The sequence below is a fragment of the Macaca thibetana genome, chromosome 4 (assembly GCF_024542745.1).
Source record: "Macaca thibetana thibetana isolate TM-01 chromosome 4, ASM2454274v1, whole genome shotgun sequence".
Lineage (NCBI taxonomy): Eukaryota > Metazoa > Chordata > Mammalia > Primates > Cercopithecidae > Macaca > Macaca thibetana.
The window spans coordinates 116046000-116063293 of record NC_065581.1 but is presented as its reverse complement, the minus strand read 5'-3'; the positions used below and the strand labels follow the sequence as shown (position 1 = coordinate 116063293).

Sequence of the window (17294 nt, the reverse complement as noted above, 5' to 3'; positions counted from 1 at the left end):
CACGTGCCATACAATAAAAGTACAAACACAAATTAAAAGAAGGAAGCTGAGCATGGTAGCACATGCCTGTAGTCCCAGCTATCCAGGAGGCTGAGGCAGGAGGATTGCTTGAGCCTGGGAGGTCAAGGCTGCAGTGAACTATGACTGCACTCCAACCTAGGCCTGGGTGACAGAGCAAGACCCTGTCTCTTTAAAAAAAAAAAAAAAGGAATGGAAAAAGAGTCAGGCTTATTGGCGTAGTGATCCCATTTGAACAAACCAGGACTAGGACAATTGTTCACACTTCTAATCCCACCACTTTGGTAGGCTGAGGTGGGAGGTTTGCTTGAGGCCAGGAGTCTGAGACCAGCCTGGCCAACATAGCAAGACCCCATCTCAAAAAAAAATAAATTAGGCGTGGTGGTGTGTATGCACAGCCCCAGCTACTTGGTAGCCTGAGGCAGGAGGATCACTTGAGTTTAGGAGGTCAAAGCTGTAGTGAGCTATGGTCACACCACTGTACTCCAGCCTGGGCGACAAAGCAAGATCCCATCTCTTTAAAAAAACACAAAAACAAAAAATACAAAACAAACCAATAGATTCCCAGTAGTACTCCCTTGTACAGAGAGCCTGTGCAAGGCTGTAGAAAGTAGCATTCTCAAGGGGATGTCCTGGCAGATAATAAATGCTAAGTAAATAGATTTTGATGGATTGTGGCGGCACACAGTGAATTTCAACAGGAATTCATTGGAAGGCCATTTACAGTCTAGTTGAGGAAAACCAGGAAGTGAGTAGAAGAGTTGCTACCTATAGGTAAATTTAACGATTATGTGACGTGGCTAGTCATTGGCATGTCCATACTCAGGCATGTCATTTAAGGCACAAGTGGGCAGAGAAGGTTAAATAGGAGAGTGTATTGGAATTGGAGCTAAAGGATGAGTAGATTTGGATGGATAGGAAGGAGAAACATTCTAGGTAGCATAAGCAGAAGTGAGACACCAGGCTCAGTCTGCACTCAGAGAACAGAGGACATGGTAACTGCTCACTAAGAGGGTTTATGATCAGGCTATTTGGTGAAGGGCCTTCTTCTTCCAAAACGTGGACTTCATCCTGTCTGTATTGTGTTTCCGTGAAAGATTTTGTGAATTTTGTTTTGTTTTGTTTTAGTCAGAGTCTCTGTCACCCAGGCTGGAGTGCAGTGGTGCCATCTCAGCTCACTGCAGGCTTCGCCTCCTGGGTTCAAGCGATTCTCCTGCCTCGGCCTCCGAAGTAGCTGGGATTATAGGCACATGCCACCATGCCCGGCTAATCTTTGTATTTTTAGTAGAGATGAGGTTTCACCCTGTTAGCCAGGCTGGTCTCGAACTCCTGACCTCAAGCAATCCACCTGCCTCGGCCTCCCAGAGTGTTAGGATTACAGAGGTGAGCCACTGCACCCGGCCTCCATGAAGGATTTGGAAGAGAGAAGTGACACAGAAGCAGTGAGTTTCTCAAACAGTACACATCACTGGGGAATTTTGGCAAATTGCAGATTTTGATTCAGGAGGTTTGGGATGGGACCACGACTGGATGTATAGCAGGTTCCCAGGCGATGCTAATGCAGATGGTCCACAAATCATATTTTGAATAGCAGAGACACAGAGTACTATTTCCAGAAGATGGAGTTGACAATAGTGATTAGAGGGGCATGGCACCACTTATCACAGTCCTTTTAGAGTAAAAAGGACCATAAAGATTATCAAGTGGTCCATTTGCCTTTTGTTGCCATTGGAAAAACCAAACCAAACAAAATAAAACAGGTTCTAAAGGTTGCACTGCAGTGGGGAGCAGAACTGGACTCCAGTCTCCCAGCTGACGGTACTTTCCATGCAGCCATACGCTGGTAGCCCAGGTAGCTGTGAGGCAAAGGACTACAGGGGGAATGGATTCACTGGATGGATGCAAGAAACCTCAGGAAGAGAAAAGCAGTAGCTTTGGGCAGCTGATTTAGTGGGGAGTGAGAAGATTCCTAAGACAATAGATTTTTTTTTTCTTTTTTTTTTTTCTTTGAGATGGAGTCACTCTCGCCCAGGCTGGAGTACAGTGGCGCGATCTCGGCTCACTGCAACCTCCGCCTCCCAGGGTCAAGCCATTCTCCTGCCTTAGCCTCCCTAGTGGCTGGGACTACAGACGCCCGCCTCCACGCCCAGCTAATTATTATTGTATTTTTAGTAGAGACAGGGTTTCACCATGTTGGCCAGGCTGGTTTCAAACTCATGACCTCAGATGATCTGCCCACCTCGACCTCCCAAAGTGCTGCGTTATAGGTGTCAGCCATCACGCCTGGCCGATAATGTTGAATTTTAAGTCCTAGTAAAATCGACACATTTCCCGTGAATTGACTGGAATAGAGAAGTCACACAAGAGTGGAATGATTTCCTGGCAAAGGTGAGAATGTTGATGTTCAGGTTGCCCTGGGATCTACATGCCTGATTGCCCTGCACTAATCCATGTGTTGACTGCTGGAGCTCATCTAGTGGGATGGCTGGTTCATCTGAGACAGGTCAGCCAGGACTGAGAGGTTAAACAGCAGCCAGCAGGTCATAGAGTCAAAGCTTGGACTCCCAGAACTTTGCAAATAGTTACAGTCTCTTTGATTTTTTCAATAAAAATAAAGATGTGATGGTATTTTTAGGTTTAAAACATGGAGAAAGGGGCCTCCTTTAAAAGGTGAGAAATAACCTACTTGAATCTGATCATGTGGACCCATTTGTAATAAGGGGGGAAACCAAATAAAAGCCAAGACTAGATAGTGTACAAGGTAATACAATTTTTTTTTTTTTTTTTTTTTTTTTGGAAACTGAGTTTTGCTGTTGTTGCCCAGGTGGAGTGCAATGGCGCAATCTTGGCTCACTGCAACATCTGCCTCCCGGGGTCAAGCGATTCTCATGCCTCAGCCTCCCAAACAGCTGGGATTACAGGCACGCTGGGCTAATTTTGTATTTTTAGTAGAGATGGAGTTTCTCCATGTTGGTTAGGCTAGTCTCAAACTTCCAACCTCAGGTGATTTGCCCGCCTTGGCCTCCCAAAATGCTGGGATTACAGGTGTGAGCCACCACGCCTGGCCAAATGTATACATTTTTAAGTAGAGTTTACCTGGAAGTTTCTGTTCATCTACTTTATCTGTTACTTGGTAAGGATCTCTCCTGTGAAAAACACATATAGTATAGTTTGCCAACTGGGAGATAGCACAACTCTATAGCCATCTTGTAAAGCATTAGAAACCATGTAAATCTATGACCGGCAGCAACTTTCCCCAGCAGTTCAGAGCTTGGATCCCTCCATTAATCGCATGCATCAGAAGTAGCATGTGGCATTTAACTTTTAGCTGCATGTGGCTAAGCATCCGATCACCTCTGGCTTTTTCCACCTCTTCCTTCCTGTACCTAGTGTGGAGGAGGAGAACTTGGCACCAAGCTGAGCTGGTGGGCGCCTGGTATTCTTCCTCTCCGTTTTTGGAACAGAATGGGGATTTGTCCCTCCTGCTTTTCCAGCTGCAAAGTTCATTTGGCTTGGAACCTTGGCAGCATTAAGGGAGGAGTAACGTGGATTTCCACAAGAGGTGGAGACAAATGGGAGTGGGGATAAGGGCATGATATTTGTTTTCCAGGATCTAATTCTGCCCTGGGTGGGTTTTTCAATCTGGTATTTTGCACAATGGGATGTAGGTCCTAAAGCCAGAATGTCATCGTTTAGGGACAGAGACTTAGTTTTGTATTTCACCTAGTCCCTTTTAGTGTGACTGTAGACGTGTGTGTATATACATACACAAGCAGGTAAAAGCACACACAGGTGCACATTTGTTTTGGCTTTGGTTTTGGCAAACTACTGATTTCATCTTGCAATACTTGGGTTTTGCTTTTGTTGTTGGATTTATTTATTTAGCTTCTGTGTTAGATACAATAAACATTTGCGGAACTATTGTTTCTACAAATTATCCAATCTGACAATAAATGCATTTGAAGTTTTTCTCCCCAGTAAGATTTTTTTTTTTTTTTTTTTTTGAGACAGAGTCTTGCTCTGTCGTCCAGGCTGGAGTGCAGTGGCCAGATCTCAGCTCACTGCAAGCTCCGCCTCCCGGGTTTACGCCATTCTCCTGCCTCAGCCTCCTGAGTAGCTGGGACTACAGGCGACCGCCACCTCGCCCGGCTAGTTTTTCTTGTATTTTTTAGTAGAGACGGGGTTTCACCGTGTTAGCCAGGATGGTCTCGATCTCCTGACCTCGTGATCCGCCCGTCTCGGCCTCCCAAAGTGCTGGGATTACAGGCTTGAGCCACCGCGCCCGGCCCAGTAAGATTTTTGATCACCTGATTCATTTTTCTTTTTAACTATACCATATTATAGTGAAGCCTCTTTCAGTCAAACTATAAATATGAAATCATTTCAGCCTGGTCCTTCTCTATTAATAATAAAATATACAAATTTTAACACATCAAGAAAATACTTTAATACCAGCCATGACCTAACTTGATAAATAAAGTATTAATGCCTCTTTCTTTCTTTCTTTCTTTTTTTTTTTTTTTTTGAGATGGAGTCTCTCTCTGTCACCCAGGCTGGAGTGCAGTGGTGCGATTTCTGCTCACTGCAACTCCTGCCTCCTAGTTCAAGCCATTCTCGTGCCTCAGCCTCCTGAGTAGCTGGGACTACAGGTGCGTGCCATCACACCTGGCTTATTTTTGTATTAAGACAGGGTTTCACTATGTTGGCCAGGCTGATCTCGAACTACTGATCTTGTGATCTGCCCGCCTTGGCTTCCCAAAGTGCTGGGATTACAGGCGTGAGCCACCATGCCCAGCCTGTTTTAACATTTCTTAGGTAGCTTTTTAGCTTAATTGTTGGGCTACAACTTAAATTGTTATCAAAGTTAACTTTGGGGACTTTTATTATGTTTTTAAAAATATGTGAATAATTTGTATATGTATATTTTTATTACAAAGGGATTTGTTATATTTATCTTTTATTGTGTTTTAAAAATATATTAAAGTAATTGAAAAAGGTTATGAATTGAGAAGTAACCATTGGCGTGTAGAATTCTTTTAGATGTTTTCTCCTGCATTTATAGACATATACATGTAGATAATTTAAAAACATAGGGGAACTGGAGTTTTTTTTCTTTTTTGATACAGAGTCTCACACTGTTGCCCAGGTTGGCGTGCAGTGGCACAATCTTGTCTCACTGCAAGCTCTGCCTCCCAAGTTCACGCCATTCTCCTGCCTCAGCCTCCTGAGTAGTTGGGACTACAGGTGCCCACCACCAGGCTGGGCTAATTTTTTGTGTTTTTAGTAGAGACGGGGTTTTACCGTGTTAGCCACGATGGTCTCGATCTCCCGACCTTGTGATCTGCCTGCTTCAGCCTCCCATCTTTTCTAAAGATGTAATCTTTCATCTTTAGAAAAAAGTAATGCAAGACTACATGCTGGTAAAAAAATTCAGTGAGATATACTCTCAGCGTTTTTTTTCTCCATGTGTACACATATATATATGTACAAACATGCATGCATTCATATTGGGATATATTTATATTTGTGTTTAGTTTTCACTGTCACACACAACTTGGGAGGGTTTCTTTAAGAGTTTGTAATGTTAATGAGATTTGTCATTTTAACTAAGGTATCCATATGTGACTTAATGATGAGCAATTAAATCTATAGGTCAAATTTCAAAATCTTCTCACCTCACCAGCCACAGAGAAAATTCACAATTCACTTCTTTTTTAAACGTATTTAAAACATTTCAAACTAAGTTATAATGCCCTAACTTAAGGTTCAAGTTAAACCATCAGTGTTGTGTGACTCTCCCAGGTCATTCTGAGTCCTTTAATTGAACATGGACCATATCGTGGAGTAATTTCTCATTAAATTCTGCTTAGAATATGCTTTTTCCAAGCAAAGTTTATGAACATATCATATTCAGAAATTTTAAAGGATGTAGCCAGGTGCAGTGGCTCATGCCTGTAATCCCAGCACTTTCAGAGGCTGAGGTGGAAGGATTGCTTGAGACCAGGAGTTTGAGACCAGCCTGGGCAACATAATGAGACCTTGTTGCTATTGGAGGGGAGAGGAAATAAGAAAAAAATATTAAAAGCATTGCCGGGCATGGTGGCTTATGCCTGTAATCCTAACACTTTGGGAGGCCAAGCTGGGGTGGATCACGAGGTCGGGAGTTTGAGACCAGGCTGACCAAGAGACCAGCCTGACCAATATGGTGAAACCCCATCTCTACTAAAAATACAAAAATTAGCTGGGCGTGGTGGTGGGTACCTGTATTCCCTGCTACTCAGGAGACTGAGGCAGGAGAATCGCTTGAACCTGGGAGGCGGAAGTTGCAGTGAGCCGAAGATTGCACTCCAGCCTGGGAGACAGAGCCAGACTCTGACTCAAAAAAATAAAATAAAATAAAATAAAGGATATTATCTTTACACTTAGGAAACAATAGTGAATACTTTTCTAATAAACTCTAAAGTTACATTTAACTTCAGAATGCATTTCTTCATGTCCCTTTGCAACATTTAGATGGAGTATCTAAATTTCATAAATATGATTTTTCCTTATGATCAAAGAAAGTCCTCCAGTGCTAGGAAAGAGTGAAATTCTTGGTGATAGAGCCACGTGCTCAAGATTGAGCAACAGTTAAGGAACTCTGATAGCTAATTCTTAACTTAAAAATGGTGATATTTCATGATTCGATGTCTGAGATTTTCTTCAAAGTAAAATGAGATGAACATGAAGTAAGAGTGAAGGTATAGAGGAAACAAAGTCAACTCTGAACTGCTGATTGTTGGAGCTGGGTAGTAGGAATTGGGGAGTTTACTGTCCTCTTCTCTTTACTTTTGTGTATTTAAAATTTTCTATAATTACAGGTTTGAAATGAGAGACATGATCATTGCAGCCTAATACAGTGCAATATTTTGACCTGAAGTGATAATTCAGGCTGACTGTTGCCAAGCTATACTTGAGTAAATGTTGTGAAAGCCACAAGATAATCCTTCCGGATATTGTCATGAGTAAATGGTTGCACCCCATTCCTCATTTTGAAAACTCATGAGCAGGCCCATTTCCTTGACAGTCAGCATGGTGGACTGTAATTCCCAAAGCTGGCCACAGCGATGTCTGCCATCCATGTTGCTCTCATGGTGTGGCTTTGGCACTCCCCCAGCTGAGAGAGGGGGCCGTGAACCCTCTAACACCTGGGAGGGCTTGTGACTCTGGCAGATATCTTACCATAGGAGGCTGTTATAGGAGGCAATACAAATCTCAGCACTTTGGGAGGCCAAGGTGGGCAGATTGCTTGAGCCCAGGAGTTCGAGACCAGCCTGCGCAACATGGTGAAACCCCATCTCTACACAAAGTACAAAAAAATTAGCCGGGCATGGTGGCATATGCCTGTAGTCCCAGCTACCTGGGAGGCTGAGGTGGGAGGATCCTTTGAGCCTGGAAGGTCAAGGCTGCAATGAGCCATGACCTCGCCACTGAATTCCAGCCTGGGCAACAGAATGAGATGCTGTCTCAAAAAATAAAAAAATAAAAATAACCCCAAAATACCAAAGGGGCAATACAGCTGCTGCCTGCCTTTCTCCATATGCTTACTCTTACAACCCAGCATGCTGCTGTGAGGAAGCCTCAGCAACCCATGCAGCCCTAGCATTGGCTTCCAGACACGGGAGTGAGCAAGCTTTCCAGTGATTACGGCCCACCCATCAAGTCGTCCCCAGCTTTTGCATGTTCCCAGCAGAGGCTCCAAACACTGTGGAGCAGAGCAAGCCTTTTCTGCTGTTGTCTTTCTGAATTCATAGTCACAGAACCTGTGAAGATCATAAGATGCTTGTTGGTTTATGCCATTACATTTGGGATGATTTGTTACATGGCAGTAGTAACTGAAACAGTTGGCGTATGTTGGGGGAGGAGAGAAGGGTCTTATTTCTCAGTGATCCTTTCTTTTTACAACACGCCCAGCAGTTACACATATTTACACATATACTCAATGACTGTTTTGATGAGGTTCACAATGTTTACTATTTCTGTCTACATTAAGACATCCAGATCAGGAGCTGTATTGTAAACCATCAGCTGTTCTCTGAATAAAGGGGTCGTGGCTGAGCAGTCAGGTGCATGGCACATGGCACATTATAGTAATTACTCTTCGGCACTTTTGTCATTGACATCATGTGACACTCATCAGTGTTATGATAATGGAATTTTGCCAATAGTTTATTCCATTTTTCTCTCTCCAAGCATTCATAGGTCCTTAACTTAGTGGATAACTTTACAAGCTTCTCCTCAGTTGTGCAATATTTTTACTTTAGAATGTGTTTGCTGTAAGACATGCGTCTAAATGATGACTGTAATCTCTTATCCTTGGGGGATAAAATTAATAAGACATCCTGAAAAAATTATTCTCTTGCTTGGTCTTGAAAAAAATAAGTCACTAGAAATATCACTATACAAGATCTCCTGTTCAACATCAGTAAGCTGCCCTTGATAAAACAAATGTTCTGCATGAAAACATTACCTGTCTCCATGATTTTAACATTATATGTCAAACTATAGCCCCAATCAATTTTCTGAAAAGTAGCTAAACAAGCTAGGCATGGTCATGAACTATAGTTCTAGCCACCTGGGAGGCTGAGGAATGGCTTGAGCTCTGGGCATAAGGTGGCAGTGTGTGATGATCACGCCCGTGAATAGCCACTACACTCCAGCGTGGGCAACATAGCAAGACCCTGTTTCTTTAAAAAAAAAATTGTTTAAATAGCTAAAAGAATCAAATGCCTATTTTAAGTAACAAATGAACATGCTAAGATGAAATGATTAAAATTTTGCTTCCTTATCATCAGACATTTAATACGGTTGTTAATAAGCAACTACTTTGTATATTCAGGGACAGGTACGTTTTGCCATATATGTTACATTTGTAACATACATACCACAACATACATACACACCATATACGTTACATTTGTGATATGACATGGCAAATGATGCACTTAGCAAATAAAATCTATTTTTAAAATGCAGATAAATGGTTATAACAAAAGAAGATCGTTTCCTAGCATGACTATTACTAGTGAGGTAGAAATGAACAGCTTGAAGAAAAGGTAAAAATGGAGGAGTGGAGGTGAACTGAACCAGTCACTTTTGCTGGTGGTTTTAGAAGGTCATTGGCTGCAATTGGGTGTTAAAGGGGCAATTTCAGAGAAAATTTCAGAGGAACTAACAGTTTTGTTTCATCATCACTCTGAGTTCTTTGTACCAACTCCTGAATAGAAAGGAAGATTTGGGATTAAAAAATCACTGATGATACTTTTGCTTACCTCCTGCTGTTTAAATTTGTAAATTTCTCTATGTGAGACTGAAAGGTTAGGTCCTGGGAAATTGTGGTTGGTGTGTAAGCACCAGAAATGTACAAAAGTATGTATCCCCTTTGTTAACGGTGTCTGAGCCTGACATCCTACCATTCACACTTGGAATATTGTCCATATACTTTTTGGTAGAATGGTGTATCAAATTTGGTACAGAAATATGTCTGTTATGAACAACAGTGGCAGTAAAAACCAGGAGGATGTTAATGAGAGTTCTGTGGAGCTTTTACTCCACTGTGATATCTTTTTATAACAAACAAGGGCCTGAGATTAGGGGATGAGTGAGTTGCCAGTTCATTAAATTCTTGTCCATTAAGTCCCATTTCTCTTTCTGGCTGCTTGTCAACAATCATCCCATTCTCAGATGTACTCATCCCAGCACATTCTTTCTTTCTTTTTTTCATTCAACAAAACAAACAAAAAAAAGAACCCACATAACGTAAAATTCACACTCCCAACAGTTTCCCCAAGTGTGCGGTGCAGTATTGTCAGCCACATGCACGTTGTTGAGCAACAGATTCCCGGAACACTCCTCCACAATCCTGCATGAAAGCGCATTCATTTTGATACTCTATATTCATACTGGATTCCTGTTCCTTATTTAAAAGTATAACTTTGCTCTGAGTTATACTTATTTTCATACTTTATTGCTACTTTTATACTTCAACAAAAGTTTTTCAGATTGGTGTAGTTTTATAATTGTGTTAATGGTGAAAAGGACAATTGAACAATTAGATGCATGTGAAAATGCATAATTTGTATAATTAGTTTTATCGCAGGTAATTTGTTTATCTCTCTTCATTATCTTACTTTCAAAGGAGATGCAGCCTCCTTGAACTATGAAATGAGGGCATTATAGTATATGGTTTTATCTATAATATTCTTTGATTCTTCTGCCTCTCACGATTTGATGATATTCTTTTTTTTTTTTTTTTTTGAGACGGAGTCTCTTTCTGTTACCCAGGCTGGAGTGCAGTGGAGCAATCTGTGCTCACTGCAAGCTCTGCCTCCTGGGTTCATGCCATTCTTCTGTCTCAGCCTCCCGAGTAGCTGGGACTACAGACACATGCCACCATACCTGGCTGATTTTTTTTTTTTTTTTTTGTATTTTTAGTAGAGACGGGGTTTCACCACGTTGACCAGAATGGTCTCGATCTCCTGACCTCGTGATCCACCTACCTCAGCCTCCCAAAGTGTTGGGATTACAGGTGTGAGTCACCGTGCCAGCCTCAGTGCATCTTAATATCAAGTATTTATATTTCATTTATCAAATCAATACCAAGAGTGTTTGTTTTTAAATTTCCAGATAGGTCAGTTCATTTGTGTTAGGGAAGTATAGTGATTTTTAAGGCTGCAAGATAACATTCAGTTAGCTTCCCAACTTCCTAAAGACATTAACAACTTCTCCTAAGCTACTAAGTACTCTGAATACGTTTAGAACTTTAAAATTGGATTGGGGCTGGGTGCGGTGGCTCATGCCTGTAATCCCAGCACTTTGGGAAGCCGAGGCGGGCAGATCACAAGGTCAAGAGATCGAGACCATCCTGGCTAACATGGTGAAATCCCGTCTCTACTAAAAATACAAAAATGAGCTAAGCATGGTGGCGCCTGCCTGTAATCCCAGCTTCCCCGGGAAGCTGAGGCAGGAGAATCGTTCGAACCCAGAAGGCGGAGGTTGCAGTGAGCTGAGGTCACGCTACTGCACTCCAGCATCCAGCCTGGTGACGGAGCTAGACTCCGTCTCAAAAAAAAAAAAAAAAAAAAAAAAAAAAAAAAAAAAAAAAAAATTGGATTGGAACTCTAGTGTCTTTAGAAAACAGCTAAACTCAAATGGGTGGCAGTAAATTCAGTGTCCTAGTGACCGACTAAGTATATCCACAGAATTATTTCACCATGAACTATCAGTCCCCTTGACTGAAAAGGTGCTTTTTTTTTCTTCTGCAATAAAATTGTCAGCAGAGTCTGGCGGCAAAGTTTGGAAAATAGTTCAATCTTAGGGGGCCAGAGCTCTCATTTTAAAAGTATTTAGTTTTCCCAGAAAATCTTCTTATCTCTGCCATCTCCTCCCACTCTATACCCTAACCTTTCCCGAATCCTCCCCTCTCTTCTTACATGTCTATTTGTCTTTCTCGTGTGTGACATGTTTGGAAGTCCCGTTAAACCGGCATCTGTTCTGTTTTAGGAGAAACCCGACGCTAGCCCCACGTCACTTCAGCTGCGGTCCCAGATCGAAGTAAGCACAATGACTTTAATCATCTAGTTTTGCTTCTGCCTTTTTTTTTTTTTAAGTGACACTCTGTACAAATCAGATGAAGCCTGCTGCTCTGACCACACTGACTATACGAATCTTCTCTCGTAGGAGTCGCTTGGCTTCTGTAGCGCCGTGTCAACACCAGAAGTGGAAAGAAAGTAAGTCTTTCTCCCTCTTCCCAGGATCACTTTCCAAGAAGGTGTCTTTTAGGTCCATGCTGACGGAAATCAAACAGGCGATCGTGTGCGTATGTACTATGGACTTGGATGTCATTTTCCTTAACATGTTGCATGCATGTGTATGTATCTAGGTGGCTAAGAATGTGTTTTGTAATGCAGTTGGTGATGTCTAAGGATTTTGTGAAGCGTTACTGATTTTACACTGCCTATTGTGAATACACCCTAAATAAATCTCCGGAAATAAAAGAGAAAGGGAAAGGATAGGTGCATTAACCAAGATGGATTTTCATCTTTTACATTAATTTTTAATATAGGATAAAAGTTATCAAGAAGCAAGATACAAAAATAAAATGTACTATGTTCCAGAATAAACCAATGATTAAAAACCCATCTTCTGCACCTCATTTTGGTAGGTGACCTTAAAACAGCAATGAACGTGTGTGTAAAAAAATGGCAAATGATCCCTAGCCTTTCCTGTTAAAGGAAATGTTTTTGCTTCCTTGACCCAACTTGGGCCCTGTAATTTCTACTTTCATAGAAGCTAATTTTATGTTTCATGTTATGTTTTCAGTATTTCTTTTAGGCAACATAAATAAGACAAAAAACAAAGAGAATCTTTTTTCTAAAACCTTTTCTTTTTCTACTTTATTGCATCATCATTATGCTAGAATGTTCTATTTGTGATCTTCCGTGTTAAATTTAAAGAAAGTCCGCATCTCTAAACAGACGCTTCCTTTGGCATGGAGCCACTTGTACGTTCATGCCAAGGGAGGCATAGAAGTGGTTTAGGCATCAAGTATTTCTGGAATGCAAAGCACACGTTGGGGAGAGCGTGTGTGTGCTTTAGAGCACAGCTTTGCCTAATCCATCCACGTGTGTGTGCTGCTGGCACAGGCGGTTCAGGGAGGAGGGCTGCTTTGCCAGAAAGCTATAATTCTAAACTTAAGAGGCTTTGTGGGTTTGGTTCTGGACTGAGGAACATTGCGGGTAATATCCCACAGCAAACCAAGGCCACTGCCCACTCACGGTGCGAGGATAACTGTGCACATCCATCAACTTTTTTTTGTTTTGCTTACCTTGCCTCTTCCCAGGAACCTGGCAATGTGGAGGCTGAAATAGACAAAAAAAGACTCAAGTTGACATTGACTTTGAACTTGGAGGTACTGTGGTAGGGCTAGAAGCATCGAGTGAATGGGCCGTAGCTTTTCCTGCCCTAGTTTATTACTTATGTAGCATGATTCAGGCTGAGAGCTCAGGTGTTCCCTCAGAATCTCTGAATCCTTCAGGAAACAAGAAATGTTTGCTCTTCCTCCTAAGAGGAAGTGACTCACCAAATTTGTACTAACCTTAGTTAGGCTGGGTAGTACTTCTTCCCCTCAGTTGTGGAGAGTCATTCTTTCCGTGTTTATATCCTTTACTTAGTAAAATGTGGCATGGCTCTTGGGGCCGAGAGAGACTGATGGCCTCCTCTGAGGTTAACGAAAAAATTCAAACACACACCCACTGTCCTCTTTTGTAATATTGTCATCTTGCCTCTGTAATTTTAAGTGGTTCAAACTTAATGTGCTTCTAAACAATTTGAAAGTTTAAAAACATTTTGTCCTTTATTTCTCTGTTAATGGCTTTTGAAAACTATGCTACCCTTTGCTTTTAACTTAAAAACACTGTCTTTTAAAAATTTTTATGGCTGGGTGCAGTGGCTCAGGCCTGTAATTCCAGCACTTTGGGAGGCTGAAGTGGGAGGATCACTTGAGGCCAGGAGTTTGAGATCAGCCTGGGCAACATAGTAAGACCGTCTCTGATCCACACCACGCCCCTGCCCCCAGCCCCCCAAAATTAGCCAGGTGTGGTGGTGCCCACCTGTAGTCCCAGCTACTCGGGAGGCTGAGGCAGGTGGGTCCCCTGAGCCCAGGAAGTTAAGGTTGCAGTGAGCTGTGATCATGCTTGGGTGACAGAACAAGACCCCATCTCAAAAGAAAAAAGTAATAAAATAAATTTAAACTTACAGTAAAGTTTCAAGGATTGAGAATTGTGCAGTGAATGTTCATGTAATCTTCACGTAGGCCACCAGTTGTTGACATTTGTACACTCCTGAGCTTTCTCTCTGTCTCTCTCTCATGCGCACACACACACACCACCACCACCACCACTAATTATTATTACTGCTGGCCTGTTTGAGAATAAATGGTAGACATCACGACTGTCACCCCTAAATGCTTAAGCAAATATTTCCTAAGGACAACATTCTATTACAGAATAATATAGTGTAATGACCAAATACAGGAAACTTAATAACTTTTTCTAATATGCAGTTTCTATTCAAGTTTTTCTTTTTATTTTATTTTCTTTTTGTTTGTTTGTTTTTTTGTTTTTTGAGAGGGAGTATCGCTTTGTCGCCCAGGCTGGAGTGCACTGGCGTCATCTCGGCTCACTGCAACCTCCACCTCTTGGGTTCAAGCTATTCTGCTTCAGCCTCTTTGAGTAGCTGAGATTATAAGCAGCCGCCATCACACCTGGCTAATTTTTTTTTGTATTTTAGTAGAGAAGGTGTTTCACCATGTTGGTCAGACTGGTCTCGAACTCCTGACCTCAAATGGCCTGCCCACCTGGCCTCTCAGAGTGCTGGGATTACAGGGATGAGCCACTGTGCCTGGCCCTATTTGTTTTTCTAATTGTCGCAATAATGTCTCTTATAGCACTGTTTTTCCAATCCAGCACTTTTTAGAGAAAAAAAAAAAAAATCACTCACGGCATGTTGGTGTCATGTCTTTTGTCACATTTAATCTGAAAGGGTTTCTTAGCCTTCTTTTATCTTTGACAATAATGACATTTTTCAGAGTGTAAGCTAGTTGTTTGGTGAAGTGTTTGTTTAGCATTTATTTGGTTTTGTTTTTTGATTTTTTTTGCTCCACAGTGCATTACATCAGGGGGCCCGTGATGTCCGTTTGTTTCATTATTAGTGATATTAATTTCGGTCATTCAGTTAAGGCGGTATCTGCCAGGTTTTCTTTGAGAAGTTACGATTTCTTCTTTGTAGTGAATATATATGTATATATTGTGAGGTGATAATCTGAGACCGTGAAACTATCATCATCAAACTTTTACCTAATGGTTTTAGATTCTTTCCATGATTCTTGCATGAATCAGTGTTGCTGTGATGGTTGCAAAAGGGTGATACTTATTTTTGTATTGATGATTATTTTGTATAAAATCTCCCAAGAGATTTTGTGTTTAAATTTCATTTGCCTTTAAAGATCTATCACTCTGAAAATCTTAGGTCAGATTATATTTTGAGTAGGTTCGATGCCTTGTCTCTATTGAATAATTTATTAATTGTATTTGAAGATGCAAATAGACAATCTCACTATTCCCTTACATCAAAATGCTTGCTGGGAGCCTTGCCGTTGAGTATGGGAGCCTCAAAGGTGACCCGGCGAACCAGTTGGCTGTGTCTGGTTGGTGTCTGCAAAAGTCTCTGCCAACCAAAATATCATTCTGCGTCAGAGTGGTATTCTATGGGCAGGAGTTTTCTCTGCTTTTTATTACAAAAACAAGAGAACTTAGAAAACACATGTGGGCAAGACTTGCAGGGGCCCACCCTTAGAAGCAGAAATGCAGAGAAGGAGGTAGTGTGGAAGCTGAGCACTGCTCCTGTGACTCCTGCCTCGCAGATCCAGTCTCCCAACTTGTCTCAGGCACCCCCAGTGCGCGCGCCTCCCTCCTCCTCGCCCAGCTAAAACCTATTCCAAGGGAGATATCTGGCCTTAATTATGCTTCAAATGTCTGTTTCTGAAAAAATAACATCACTTTTCTCGGCAGTATTTAGCATTTAACAGGGTTTAAAGTCTCAAGTTACAGGAAATTAGCTCTGACCCAGAAGGTGGGGAGGGAGAGAGACAAGCAGTGAGATTTTCGACATACCTGGCATCTCAGCATCTATTATAGATGCCCCTGCCAAGTGGGGCTGCTGGCCTCTAGATGTGCTTGACCTGCGTATACAAGAGGTAGGTTGGTAGGTAGGTGATAGGTAAGTAGGTGGGGGAAAGAAAGAACAGACCCTCCCTACCTTGTCATGAGTTTGGTGGGGTCCCCATTCATCCTTGTTTTCTTACTTCATAATGAAGGCCAAGAGAGCTTTCATTTGAGCCTCTTCTGTTTGTATCTATCTACATTGTTTATTGATGAGACTATCTGTTACTGGAAAGGGGTCCTAATCTAGACCCCAAGAGAGGATTCTTGGACCTTGTGCAAGAAAGGATTCAGGGCAAGTCCGTAGAGTAAAGTGAAAGCAAGTTTGTTAGAGAAGTAAAGAAACCAGAGAATGGCTACTCCAGAGGCAGAGCAGTGGCATGGGCTGCTCGACTGAGTAGACGTACAGTTGATTTTTGATTATATGTTAAACAAGGGGTGAATTATTTATGAGTTTTCTGGGGAAGGGGCAGGCAGTTCCCAGAACTGAGGGTCCCTCCCTTTTCAGACCATATAGGGTAACTTCCAGATGTTGCCATGGCACCTGTAAACTGTCATGGTCCTGGTAGGAGTGTCTTTTGGCACGCTAATGCATTATAATTCACATATAATGACCAGTGAGGGTGACCAGAGGTCACTTTTTCATCGCCATCTTGGATTTGTTGGGTTTTGGCCATCTTCTTTACTGCATCCTGTTTTATCGGCAGGATCTTTGACCTGTATCTTGTGATACCAGTCCTGCCAACATCCTATCTCATTCTGTCATAAGAATGCCTCGCCTTCTGGAAATGCAGCCCAACAGGTCTCAGCCTTATTTTACCCAGCCCCAGTTCAAGGTGGAAGTGCTCTGGTTCAAATGCCTCTGACATACGTGCTTTATTACTCAATCTTGGATTTGTGTCAACTGGCTGAACAGGTAAAATTAACTAATTTTCTATTACCAGAGACTTTCAAGAATATTTAGAGAGTAAGGCTTTTCTTGAGGGTGCTGGGAAATAGCTTTATAACTATGACAAATAAGTTTAGCTACGAGTCGCAGAAAACCTGACAAATAGTGATTCCTTAGACACATCTGCGTTCCATGAATTGGTCCAGGGCTGGCTCCATGACTCAAGTCGGCCTTCAGAAACCCAGATGGCTGGATCGCTTTCTTTTTTTCTTCTTTCTTTTTCTTTGCTGTCATTGCCTTAAAGTGGCTGCTGCATCTTCTAGGTGGGAAGAAAAAGCAGGGCGAAGGCAGGGAAGAAGGCAGTAGGTCCCGAGGTTAAACCATGTGCTTTGCAGAGCTTTCCTAGAAACCCTGTCCACCACATTCCAGTGTGTGCCACTCATTTGCTCATGCAGCAGCTGTTTGCTGACCAACCTGTTGTTGAAGGCAGCCTTCAGGGGGCCCAGGATATAGTGATGGACAGAGCTGTCACAAGCTTATATGCAGCTTACGTTTGAAGGCAGGGGGATATACTAGAACAAAAATTACATATTTAAAGTCGTGGTACAGATAAAAATAAAGCAAAGAAG

General features: G+C 42.0%; 1 protein-coding gene across 2 annotated transcripts in view; it reads left to right on the top strand.

The window, feature by feature from the left end:
- Positions 1-17294, top strand: part of SASH1 (SAM and SH3 domain containing 1) — a 287896-nt gene that overhangs the window by 165215 nt on the left and 105387 nt on the right. For both annotated transcript variants that reach the window (XM_050787296.1, XM_050787295.1), the window contains exons 3-4: positions 11560-11610; positions 11737-11786. In XM_050787296.1, coding sequence (XP_050643253.1) covers positions 11560-11610; positions 11737-11786 — 101 coding nt within the window. The remainder of the gene's footprint in view (positions 1-11559; positions 11611-11736; positions 11787-17294) is intronic.